The sequence below is a fragment of the Pseudorca crassidens genome, chromosome 3, assembly GCF_039906515.1.
Source record: "Pseudorca crassidens isolate mPseCra1 chromosome 3, mPseCra1.hap1, whole genome shotgun sequence".
Taxonomy (NCBI): domain Eukaryota; kingdom Metazoa; phylum Chordata; class Mammalia; order Artiodactyla; family Delphinidae; genus Pseudorca; species Pseudorca crassidens.
In genome coordinates, this window is record NC_090298.1 from 118159156 (window position 1) to 118172594 (window position 13439).

A 13439-nucleotide genomic window follows, 5' to 3' on the forward strand; every position below is an offset into this window, starting at 1 on the left:
GTTCTCCACAGTGGCTGTATAAATTTACATTCCCACCAACAGTGCAAGAGTGTTCCCTTTTCTCCACACCCTGTCCAGCATTTATTGTTTCTAGATTTTTTGATGATGGCCATTCTGACTGGTGTGAGATGATATCTCATTGTAGTTTTGATTTGCATTTCTCTAATGATTAATGATGTTGAGCATTCTTTCATGTGTTTGTTGGCAGTCTGTATATCTTCTTTGGAGAAATGTCTATTTAGGTCTTCTGCCCATTTTTGGATTGGGTTGTTTGTTTTTTTTGTTGTTGAGCTGCATGAGCTGCTTATAAATTTTGGAGATTAATCCTTTGTCAGTTGCTTCATTTGCAAATATTTTCTCCCATTCTGAGGGTCGTCTTTTGGTCTTGTTTATGGTTTCCTTTGCTGTGTAAAAGCTTTGAAATTTCATTAGGTCCCATTTGTTTATTTTTGTTTTTATTTCCATTTCTCTAGGAGGTGGGTCAAAAAGGATCTTGCTGTGATTTATGTCATAGAGTGTTCTGCCTATGTTTTCCTCTAAGAGTTTGATAGTGTCTGGTCTTACATTTAGGTCTTTAATCCATTTTGAGCTTATTTTTGTGTATGGTGTTAGGGAGTGATCTAATCTCATACTTTTACATGTACCTATCCATTTTTCCCAGCACCATTTATTGAAGAGGCTGTCCTTTCTCCACTGTATATTCCTACCTCCTTTATCAAAGATAACTAAATATTCTTTTGAAATATATTAGTAGAGTACTACCCTTATTTCAAGCAAATGCTAGTTGGAATGCTTCCATTTTGTTCTAAAAATGTTACTGTGTCTTCTTCACTTGATTTCCTGCGAGGTGTGATTCTGGTAATGTGTACAATCAAGTTTCTTATTTTTAGGTTTCCATATTATTGTGAAAATTTGATTTTAACATGTTAAATGTCAACCACATGTTAAAGTAGTTCTTCCATTTAGGCAAATTTAAGAATCTACCAAAAAATTTTGCCACAGATTTTAGCTGGGTGAGAATTTTTAACTTATTCTATTATATAATTTCTCAAAACATGAAACTCCTAAGGAGATTCCCATAATAGGTGTGTATGTGTGGTGGGGGTGATATCAAAGCAGGTGCACTAAAATATACAGTTAAATTTACTGTGTATAGAAACTTCAAATTCATGTAAAGCCTCATTGGAAAAATCAGAATACGCCTACAGGTACAGAAAATAATCTCAAGAAAGTGACTCTGTATGAAAACTCTAGGGCAATAAAAAGAAGCTCACTGAAATTCCAAGTAAAATGGATACTGTAGTTTTGGTTGACTCCACTTCCATCCCTATTTGGAGAACAGTAGGTGGAGCTATTTAAGGTCTGAAAACCAAAATCCTTTCCTGGAGTGCAAGATTGTGCAGTAATTGGTTAGGACTCTGAGCGCCGCTGTTCACCAATCAGGGAGAGAAAAGCAGAGAGAGATCCTGCTAGCCGGGCACTCGCGTTGAAGCACAAAGCACGGATAGAAACTAACCATCTCCGGGACTGTGAGGAAACTGATTGGAAGAGCTCGGGTCCCCCAGCTGTCGGATTTTAAGGACGGATGCGCTGATCCGGACTTCGGTGATCAAGGGAAGAATTGGAAATAATCCTCAAGGAAAGTGACAATGATTCCTGCGCGACTGCACCAGGACTGCAAAAAGCTGGTCCTGCTGGGAGTTCTCCTGGGGGTTCAGTGGGAAACTGGATGCACCCAAATCCACTATTCGGTTCCTGAGGAGCTGGAGAAAGGCTCTAGGGTGGGGAACATCGCCAAGGATCTGGGGTTGGAGCCCTGGGAACTGGAGGAGCGCGGAGTCCGCATCGTCTCCAGAGGTAGGACACAACTTTTTGCTCTGAATCCGCGAAGCGGCAGCTTGGTCACTGCTGGCAGGATAGACCGGGAGGAGCTCTGTATGGGGGCCATCAAGTGTCAACTAAATCTGGAGATTCTGATGGAGGATAAAGTGAAAATATACGGGGTAGTGGTAGAAGTGAGGGACATTAATGATAATGCCCCGTATTTCCAGGAAGGTGAATTAGAAATAAAAATGAGTGAAAATGCAGCCACTGGGATGCGGTTCCCCCTTCCCCACGCTTGGGATCCGGATATAGGGAAGAATTCACTCCAGAGCTATGAGCTCAGTAGTAATACTCACTTCTCCCTGGACGTGCAAAGCGGAGCGGATGGTAATAAATATCCGGAATTGGTGCTGGAGCGCGCCCTGGACCGCGAGGAAAAGGCCGTTCACCACCTGGTTCTCACGGCTTCCGACGCGGGCTATCCAGTCCGCACTGGCACCGCGCGCATCCGTGTGATGGTCGTTGATGTGAACGACAACGCACCAGCGTTTGCTCAGTCCGAGTACCGTGTGAGCGTTCCGGAGAATGTGGCCGTGGGCACTGAGCTGCTTCTGGTAAACGCCACCGACCCTGACGAAGGAGCCAACGCGGAAGTGATGTATTCCTTCCGGTATGTGGACAACAAAGCGGCCCAACTTTTCAAGCTAGATTGTAATTTAGGAACAATTTCAACAATAGGGGAGTTGAACCACGAGGAATCAGGATTCTACGAGATGGAAGTGCAAGCAATGGATAACGCAGGATATTCTGCACGAGCCAAAGTCCTCATCACAGTTTTGGACGTGAATGATAACGCCCCTGAAGTAGTAGTCACCTCTCTCTCCAGCTCCATTCTGGAAAACTCTCCCAGAGGGACGTTAATTGCCCTTCTAAATGTAAACGATCAAGACTCTGGGGAAAATGGACAAGTGATTTGTTTCATCCAAGGGAATCTGCCCTTTAAATTAGAAAAGGCTTATGGAAATTATTATAGTTTAGTAACAGACACACTCCTAGACCGAGAACTGGTTCCTAGCTACAACATCACGGTGACTGCCACTGACCGAGGAAGTCCGCCCCTGTCCACGGAAACTCACATCACCCTGAACGTGGCAGACACCAACGACAATCCGCCCGCCTTCTCTCATGCCTCCTACTCCGCATATATCCTAGAAAACAACCCCAGAGGAGCGTCCATCATCTCTGTGACTGCCCATGACCCCGACTATGGAGAGAATGCCCAGGTCACTTACTCCCTGGCGGAGGACAGCCTCCAGGGAGCTCCCCTGTCCTCCTACGTCTCCATAAACTCAGACACTGGCGTCCTGTATGCGTTGCGTTCCTTCGACTATGAGCAGTTCCGAGACTTGCAGCTACAAGTGATGGCACATGACAGCGGGGACCCTCCACTCAGCAGCAACGTGTCGCTGAGCCTGTTTGTGATGGACCAGAACGACAACTCGCCAGAGATCCTCTTCCCCGCCGTACCCACCGATGGCTCCATGGGCGTGGAGCTGGCACCCCGCTCCGCAGAGCCCGGCTACCTGGTGACCAAGGTGGTGGCTGTGGACAGAGACTCGGGCCAGAACGCCTGGCTGTCCTACCGCCTCCTCAAGGCCAGCGAGCCGGGGCTCTTCGCGGTGGGGCTGCACACGGGCGAGGTGCGCACAGCGAGGGCCCTGCTGTACAGTGACACACTCAAGCAGACCCTGGTGGTGGCGGTCCAGGACCACGGGCAGCCCCCTCTCTCTGCCACCCTCACGCTCACAGTGGCAGTAGCGGACAGCATCCCCGACGTCCTGGCTGATCTAGGCAGCCTTGAGTCTCCCGTCAGCCCCGACAATTCGGACCTCACGCTGTACCTGGTGGTGGCGGTGGCTGCCGTCTCCTGCGTCTTCCTCGCCTTTGTCATTGTGCTGCTGGCGCTCAGGCTGAGGCGCTGGCACACGTCGCGCCTGCTCAAGGCTTCAGGAGGCGGGTTAGCGGGTGTGCCCGCCTCTCAGTTTGTGGGCGTGGACGGGGTGCGGACTTTCCTGCAGACCTATTCCCACGAGGTCTCGCTTACAGCGGACTCGCGGGGGAGTCACGTGATCTTCCCGCAGCCCAACTACGTGGACACACTCATCAGCCAGGAGAGCTGTGAGAAAAGCGAGCCTGTCTTGCTCTCGGGCGATTCCGTGTTTTCTAAAGATAATCATGCATTAATTCAGGTGAGTGCATATCAAACATTCTCCTCTGAGCTTTGAGCAAGATATCTCTTATTACAGGTAATTAGTATATATTAGGAATTTATAAAACAGACAGCAAGAAATTTTTATAAACATTGCAGGCACCATTGACAACCGGGCCGACTTCCTTCAGGCTTTTCCTCACGTCTATTTGTAATAATTTTAAAAATATTTGTGTATGTTATATATAAAATTTTATATCCATTTTATACAGTACTTTTAATACTCTATATAATTTTTCTAATTTAATTTACCAACCGTACAGCTCTTCTTGCTTTTGATTGCTGTTTTTATTTCCCATCGGCCGTCCAGCAGGTTTATGTTGAACGTCTGATGCCAATTTATCTCTTAAGAACACAGATTCTTCTAGAGGGGATAAATCTAATTCAATCAAAAGTATATAAATGATATTTTAAATAAACTATTATAAATAGAGCGGCTTCTGACTACACATGAAATTGCCTAACAAATTCATAAATTGCATTTAGTTTCTTTTCAAGTGCAATAATTCTGGTTATTAGGGATGCATACATTATACTTTCTCAGTGTCCTAAGTTATTTCATGGTTTCACATCATTCATGAAATTCCAAATATCGTGAGTTTACTTCTTATGCATTTAAAAACGTTCTCACTGAAATATGCACGGTGTAAGTGTTGTCATGAGGAAAAACTGAAGAGATTGTTCATTTTTCATCCCCATTACAGAGTTCAGGAATACAAGTCTATATGTGTTTCCAGTTTAGATATTTCTTTTGCCCATTATCCACACTGACGATATTATGGTGACTCTGTGGAATATTCAGAGTTAACAGATTGTGTTTTGAGCACATTTTTGATATAGTGGTAAATTTGTAGTAATTCTCTCTTCTTATTTAAAATTTCCCATAATTCTCACACACGGACAATTTTCTCGAAAATGCACCGATTCTGTTTCCTGAGAACCTTACGCTTATTGTAGAATGTTGAACAGAAATCAAATGCTAAAATATATTATTCTTGGGAAAGCGTTGCTGTAACCTGTGAGAAGCCTGGTTTCTTTTGGTGAATTCTTTTTTTTTTTTTTAAGGATTTTTAAAAAATTAATTAATTTATTTATTATTATGGTTTTGGCTGTGTTGGGTCTTCGTTTCTGTGCGAGGGCTTTCTCTAGTTGCAGCAAGCTGGGGCCACTCTTCATCACGGTGCGTGGGCCTTTCACTGTCACGGCCTCTCTTGTTGCGGGGCACAGGCTCCAGACGTGCAGGCTCAGTAGTTGTGGCTCATGGGCTCTAGAGCGCAGGCTCAGTAGTTGTGGCGCACGGGCCTAGTTGCTCCGCGGCATGTGGAATCTTCCCAGACCCGTGTCCCCTGCATTGGCAGGCAGATTCTCAACCACTGCGCCATCAGGGAAGCCCTCTTTTGGTGAATTCTATAAAGGGGAAGGAAATCATAACATCCTAATTATTTTCTCCTGACTTGTTGCCTATCTGTTTTCAAAAATACAATAGGTAATTAAAACCAAGACTTATAAAAGAGATTGAAAACGATTTGGAGAATGAAAGATAATCAAGTTGCCCTAAAATGAGGCAGTTACTGCTACTGAAATTCACATGTCACTTTATGCTTCTTGACAGCCAAGACAAAAAAAGGAAATTAAAAAAAAAAAGGAGATATAAAGTGGATCTATTTACCTTATTTTTTTTTAAGGAAGTTCTTTTTTTTACACATCTTTATTGGAGTATAATCACTTTACAATGGTCTGTTAGTTTCTGCTTTATAATAAAGTGAATCAGCTATACATATACATATATCCCCATATCTCCTCCCTCTTGCGTCTCCCTCCCACCCTCCCTATCCCACCCCTCTAGGTTGCCACAAAGCACCGAGCTGATCTCCCTGTGCTATGTGGCTGCTTCCCACTAGCTATCTATTTTACTTTTGGTAGTATATATACGTCCATGCCACTCTCTCACTTCATTCCAGCTTACCTTTCCCCCTTGAAGGAAGTTTTTGAGCATATCTAAAATGGCAAACTTCATATTGACATTAAGTTCCAAATGGAATTTAATAAGTAGAGCTTTCTAAATAATACCAAGGAAAACAGAAATGTAACTTCTGTTGTTTTGTAAAAGCTATCAAAATGTTTATCACGTGGCCAGTTTTCTTGTGGTGGTTGATTCAAAATGAAAGACGTAACACACAATAGAAATTATTTGGGAAGCTAAACTAGCATAGTCCAATTACGCTGACTTTGTTCATGTAACTTGATTTAGGGACAAATCATTAAGAGCTAGGGCAATAAATAGTGATGACCCTTAGGCTGTATCTCAGGTATCAGTGATCTCAATTATGTTTCCAGTATGAGCTAAATTGGCTTCATTAAATAGTTGCTGAGTGAATGAATGAACAAATGTATGTGCTCTGGGGATTACCTAATATCAGTATTACCTAGTAATACTAGGATTACCTAGTATCAGTAATACAGATTACCTAGTATCAGTATATCAGATGTAGTGTGACAGAGAAACAGCAGCTATGTAACGAGGTAACTCCTAACTGTGTGACCTTTGACGTTATTCAATTGCTTTCAGCTTCAGCAAAATAGGGATTGTAATATGTAATTTGAAAGATTGTGGTGAAGCCTATTGATAACATATAAACCGTCTGGTTCATAATATGTACTTAATTAACAGTAGTCCTTTTTTTTTTTTTTTTTAACATTGTTGATAGAAAAAAGAGTCCTGCTTTCAATATCAGTACACTTGACATTCTGTTGGGAAAAGTAATAATGATTTGTGTACTCCTCCAGACAATACAATGGGATGACCTGTGAGTGGAAGTAAAACTGTTCTAACAATTTTATGAAAGCTACTGTAAAAATCTTAAGTGCTTAGGCACGTTCTTGATTGAGAAGGCCCTGTTTGGGGTCATGAAAGATAGGGGGAAGATTGTTTTTGATGAGACAATTTTATGAATGTTAATTTTTCTCTCTCTGAATGATAGTTTAACTTAAACAAGGGTCCTGTGTAACTTATTATTTAAGGACCAGTTTACTCCAATAGAATTGCTAGGATGATTTAAATGGAAAATGGATCACCAAAATCTGAAAGCTGGAGTTATTTGGTTTTGGCCACATGAGAATTTAAGTTACTGGCTGCACAAAATATCAATCGTAGCTTTAGGATATTTGTTGATAATTAGGTTATTTGTTGATTGGTTTTTTTAGAGTAATTGGACAATGGGCTTGGATTTTATTTCCTCTGGTTTCAGTAATGAAATTATGTCAAGGACTTTTCTTATCTTCCTTTGTGTTATATGGAAGGTGGGTATGCATTCACTTAATCTAGTTAAAGTATTCAGCTATAACTTAAAAATTGTAGTTCCTCTATTTTATAGCACCTAAAATTGGATTGTAATCTATCATCATTCTTCCCCCACTTCCATTCTATAAGAGATACCCTCCTTGAAGCAGTAATGGCCTAGGATCCTTGCTGAGTCTGTACAACTTGTTGAGACTACTCAACCCATAGATTATTTTAAGCTGCATTAGAAGACTAATGATAAACGAGTGGATTGTATTACAGTTTTCTCAGTTATATGTAACAGAGTATAGCTGTGATCATGAATTGGTTAGTTCTGGTGAAAAATCTGCTTTTTCCTTATGCAAGGTATCAAGTTCAAGAAAGTAAACGCCTTCACATTAAATATGTGCCACGCTTTGTATATCTATTATACCTCAATAAAGCTATTTTTAAAAATTTTAAACAAACACATAGTTGTGACGGGATGTTGATCAAACTAATGACTGTATATATTAGGAAAGAGACAGATTTATTCTCTAATGTTACACTTGGAGTTCATTTTTAGGAAACCATACCTAATGAAAAGTTATCAATAACAGAGCACACTCTTTAGGACACATTTTTAAAACACTGATAGGAAAAGATAGCCAATGGCAAAGATAATTGAAAAAACTCTTTGATAGAGGATACGTTTTCTGGATACCAAATTGGAAGAGCTCTAGTTCAGGAAAATGTGATGAAATTGCCATCAGATGGACCATAGAGGAGATAAAATAATTTATCTATATGTAGAAAGAAATCAGTACCTCCACAATTTCTCTGAGAGAAGCCATAAAAAGATCTACTATGTTTAATAATCATTGAGGACAAGCGTAATTTCTTAGTTCATCTTTAAGTCTCTGAAGAATTGCACACAGTTGTTTGTATACCTTCTAAATACTCAAAAAAAGGCTTGAATTCAATGATTAGAAAGTAATCTCTTGGGGAAAAATCATAGTGCAAATCCATTTTACATGTGCTTTCCCTCTACATCAAACTCCTAATAAGAGCCAACTCTCTGATCTATCTATATGAAGATAAGGAACTGAAGATTTATCAAATTTTTAAAATAGGTGCCACAATCCATAAGATTTCTATGTTGTGAAACCTGCTAGAAGCTTTCTATATATTTATAGCTGAAGATCCAACCAATAGTTCATCCTGAGACTGTGTATATGAAAAAAGTAAAGCCTTTTCCCCCACCAAAAAATAAAAATAAAAAGAGAGACTCAATCTAAAAATACTCTTAAATGTCTAGAAGAAATAAAAAGAAGTCATTGCTTTGATTTCATATGCTGGAGTCATTGAGAATATAAACTTCGAAGAATATTTAATTGCCTGAATAAAACTGTACTACTGCTTCTCAACTTGCAAATTCCAGTGAGAAACATCTTTCTCTTTGCTCTCAATTCTTCAGAACCTTGACCTCTAATTTCTTCAGGTTGCAGTTCTAGAGTAGGGATGCAGAGCAGTGCTATCAGCCCATGTAGAAACAGAGGTAAACAAGGAGATCCCATAATATTTCCACGGGGTGACTTTCCTAATCGCACCTTGCCAGAGATCTGGGGCTAGGTGTCCAGGACTTAATGGGCTCAGAAGCTGCAAGTTAATGTGGAAAAAGAATACCTCACTCCAAGTGAAGAAAGTGGGGATTTATTTGTGAGTAACAGGATGGACCTGGAGCAGATATGCCGACATACTATACTTCGTATCATACGTTTATAAGTGGTAGTTGAGAATCCTTTAAATGTTTTTCACGTTAATATAGATAGTCAAGATGTAAACGATAATACTCCCCAGTTCAGCAGGAGTGCTATTGAGTTAAATATGTGAGTTGATCCAGCCTGGAGCAAGGTTTGCAATAGTACCTGCAAAAGATCCTGATGATGGAAGCAATTCCTTTACAAAGTTATCACCCTAACAGCAACTGTATATTTGTCTTCCAAGTAAAATAGACCAACAGTGGAAACAAATAGATTGAACTTGTGTTAGAGAAGCCACTAGACTGGGAAAAGCAGAGGTCGCATCACTTAGTCCTGACAGCATTAGATGGAGAGGAGCACCAGAAACAGAGCCACTCGGATCCCGACCCTGGTGGTCGACGCCAACTACAACCCCTCAACCTCCGATTTCAGCCAGAATGTATACAGGGTCAGCCTTCAAGAAGACATGCCCCTAGGCACCTCCATGATGAGGCTGAGGGCCACTGACCTGGACAAGGGCATCAAAGTGGAGATCAAGAATGTCTTCGCAGCCCAGAGTACCCATATCCAGTTTGGCCTTGATCATGGTAGAGGAGAAATGAAAACCTTAAGTACATCGGAATATGAAGAGATTAAAAAGTATTCCATAGTTTTGGAAGGAAGGAATGGGGGTGTGTGTGGGGGATTGGTTTCCCAGTGTAGTTGAGATCAAAATTCTAGATGATGATGACAAAGTACTGAAGGTTTTTTTTTTTTGGCCGCGACTGGCGGCTTGCAGGATCTTAGTTCCCTGACCAGGGATTGAACCCTCGACCTTAGCAGTAAAAGCGCGGGGTCCTAACCACTAGACTGCCAGGGAATTCCCCCCAGAGATTATTTTTACTTCTATTTTCATAATAATTCCTGCAGATTCTGCACCTCAGATAGTAACTGCTCTGTTTAAAACACAGGATCCAGATTCAGGAGAAAACAGGGAGGTCAAATGTCTGGTACAAGAAAATACACTTTTTAGAATTGAATCTTTCACCAAGAATTACTACAAGCTTGTAACAGATGGGGCCCTAGAGTGGGAGCAAACCCTGGAGTGCAATGTTACCATCACAGCTGCTGACAGAAGTAAGGCACCACTCTCCTGCAGCAGAAGCATCACACAGCACAGTGGCGATGTCAACAACAACGCTCCAGTTTTCCATCAGTCCTCCTAAGTGGTCCACGTGGATGAGAACAACCTTCCTGGCACCTCCATTGCCCAAGTCTGCACCTCAGATCCCAATCTGGGACCCAATGCCTGCATCTCCTACTCCACTATGCTATTGAGTGAAATACTCAATTCAAATACTTTGAGTGAATTTGAGCTAGCACAGAATGCCAAATCGAGACATTCCTTGTAATCAGGTAATTGTACAGATGGATCCCAATAATGGTAGTGTGGCATTTCACCAAACTTGCAGTTTATAAACACTTCAAAAATTAGGTACTAACATTTGCATATAAAATTCCCCATTATATATTTTACTGTCAGTCTTTTTGGAAGCTTGCCGTATAGCAACAACGACCACACACAAAAAAGGAAAAACAATTACCTTTGGAAAGTGAAAATACGTAAAATGGATAATATGGAAACACTGAAAAGAGTGAAAGGATTACTGGTAAGTCAAAAGAAAGAGAATATTAGGAGAAAGATGCATTAGAATGCGTCTAATTGGTTAGTCACGGTAGGGTTCCTTGTTGGTGTGGGTTTTGTTGTGCAAGATATGTTAATTTTATTATAAATTCCACCTGGCTGTTGGTCTCCAAAAGGAATTCAACAAATCAGATAATTTGGCATCTTCAACCTGGATTCTGATGCTCACCTGAAAAATTTGCTAAAACTTGGAAACCAAGAAAAGGCAAGCATCTCAACAAATACGTGTCACTTTCATTTAGTGGCTTTATCTTATTTAACATTGTTCTAGCAGTACGTTAGAGGAGGCAGTGAATATTCCTGGTGGACAAGGGGCACTTGTTTTATACCTACTGACTCTTCTATTTACATTTTTTAAAGTAGTTTTTGCATATGTGGTATGAGGCAGTGATTCAGTGAGGTAGGGGTTAAGGTTCTTTTTTCCTATATGGATGCCCAGTTTTTCCAGCATCACTTGTCAAAAAACTTTTCCTTTTCCTATTGAATTGCTTTGGTACCCCTGTTGAAAATCATTTGATCTATATATATGGGTCTATTTCTAGACTCTACATCATGTGCCATTGATCTATCCATCCCTTTGCCAATACCACTCTGTCTTGATTATTGTAGCTTTATAAGTCTTGAGGTCAGGTAGTAAGTCCCCCAAGTTTTTTCTTCTTTTTCAACGCTGTTTTGACTATTCTTAGTTCTTTGCCTGTCCAAATAAATTAAAATTGTCTTGTCACTTTCTAGAGGGGAAAAGCCTGAAGGGATTTTGAATGGGATTTATTGCCTTGAAACTATAAATCTACTGGTGGAGGGGTCATCTTAACAATATTGAGACTTCCAATCCAGGAGAATAGTATATATTTCATATTTCCATTTATTTAGGTCTTCTTTAACTTCTCTCCGCAATGTTTTAGGTCTTGTATATCTTTAATTAAATTATTCCTACACATTTGATGCTTTTGGATGTTATTGTAAAATGTATTTCTTATTTCATTTTCTGATTGCTAGTTTACAGAAAAACGATTGATTTTTGTATATTACATATGCTTTTGAAAAACAGGAGGTGTAGGGTGCTCTATTCTCATACTGTATGAGAATATAATGTAAGAGAATATAGTATAAGCTTAAATCACCTCTACGTAAGTTCAGGCTTACATTCTGTGCAGGAGGAGGTTGGAAGAGTCTACCCCCAAACAGAGCAAACACTAGTGTCTGCCCCAAGTCTAGTAGAGTGGATCATTCATTCATTTCTGTAACAAATATTTATTAACTGCCTATTATATGCAAGGCATTGTCCTAGGTGCCAAGGGTGCATCAATGAACAGGCAGATATGATTTCTGCAATTAATGGGTCCCCATTCTATGATATGATCTTTTACAAGCCTGATAAATGCCACCAAGGAGAAAAACCGGGTGCTAAGAGAGCTTGTAATAGAGAGGCCTACTCTGGTCTGAAGGGTCAGGTAAGTCTTCTTTCAGGAAGTGATTCTTCCTGTGCTATCTGAAGGATGAATATAAGTTAGCTAGGTAACAAGGAGATTAAAGAAGAAATTGTCAGGCAGAGGGAATAGCATGTATAAAGGACCTTTAAAAAAGAAAAGAAAAGGTGAGCAAATTAAAAAGGGTTAGGGAGGTTAGAAATGGAAAATAAGTAAGTGAGGTACATTTTAAGTAACCTTGTACTTAGGAGCTATTGAAAGGTTTGAAACAAGGCAGAGACAAGATATGGTTTAAATTTTTTTTTTTTTTTTTGCGGTACGCGAGCCTCTCACTGCTGTGGCCTCTCCCGCTGCAGAACACAGCCTCCGGACGCGCAGGCTCAGCGGCCATGGCTCACGGGCCCAGCCGCTCCGCGGCATGTGGGATCCTCCCAGACCGGGGCACGAACCTGTGTCCCCTGCATCGGCAGGCGGACTCCCAACCACTGTGCCACCAGGGAAGCCCTGGTTTAAATTTTTAAAAGATTACTCTGGCTGCTGTGTGGTGAATAGATATATGAGGGTTATAAATGGAAGTAGGGAGAACAGAGGGGAGACTGCGTTCCTGGTAAGAAATGGTGCTGCACTGGATTCAAGGGAAGGCGGTGGATATAGAAATAAATGGATAGGGACTTCTCTGGTGACACAGTGGTTAATAATCTGCCTGCCAATGCAGGGGACACGGGTTTGAGCCCTGGTCGGGGAAGATCTCGCATGCCGCAGAGCAACTAAGCCCACAACTACTGAGCCTTCGCTCTAGAGCCCGTGAGCCACAACTACTGAGCCCACAGGCCACAACTACTGAAGCCCTTGTGCCTAGAACCTATGCTGCACAACAAGAGAAGCCACCACAATGAGAAGCCAGCGCACCGCAACAAAGAGTAGCTCCGGCTCGCCAAAACTAGAGAAAGCCTGTGCGCAGCAATGAAAACCCAATGCAGCCAAAAATAAATAAAAGAAAATAATTTATACAAAAAAAGAAATAAATGGGTAGATTGGAGATGTATTTAGGAAATATATCCAACAAGACAATAATGGAGTGGGTGGAATGTAAATTCCGTAAGGGCAGGGACTGTTTTCTTTATTATTATATTCTTCATATCATTGCCTGGCACATGATAGATTCTTTTTTTTTTGTCATAGTTTGTCTTTTCTTTTCTTTTTTTTTTTTTTT

At 41.1% G+C, this 13439-nt stretch overlaps 1 protein-coding gene across 18 annotated transcripts in view; it reads left to right on the forward strand.

Annotated features, from left to right (window-relative positions):
• LOC137221796 (protocadherin gamma-C4) overlaps positions 1-13439 on the forward strand; it is a 169302-nt gene that overhangs the window by 90776 nt on the left and 65087 nt on the right. Inside the window, exon 1 of one of the 18 annotated variants that reach the window (XM_067732025.1) lies at positions 1359-4073. The exons of the other annotated variants lie outside the window; for them this stretch is intronic. Coding sequence (XP_067588126.1) covers positions 1650-4073 — 2424 coding nt within the window. The 5' untranslated portion in view covers positions 1359-1649. Of the gene's footprint in view, positions 1-1358; positions 4074-13439 lie in introns of those variants that run through there. 18 annotated transcript variants of the gene reach the window in all.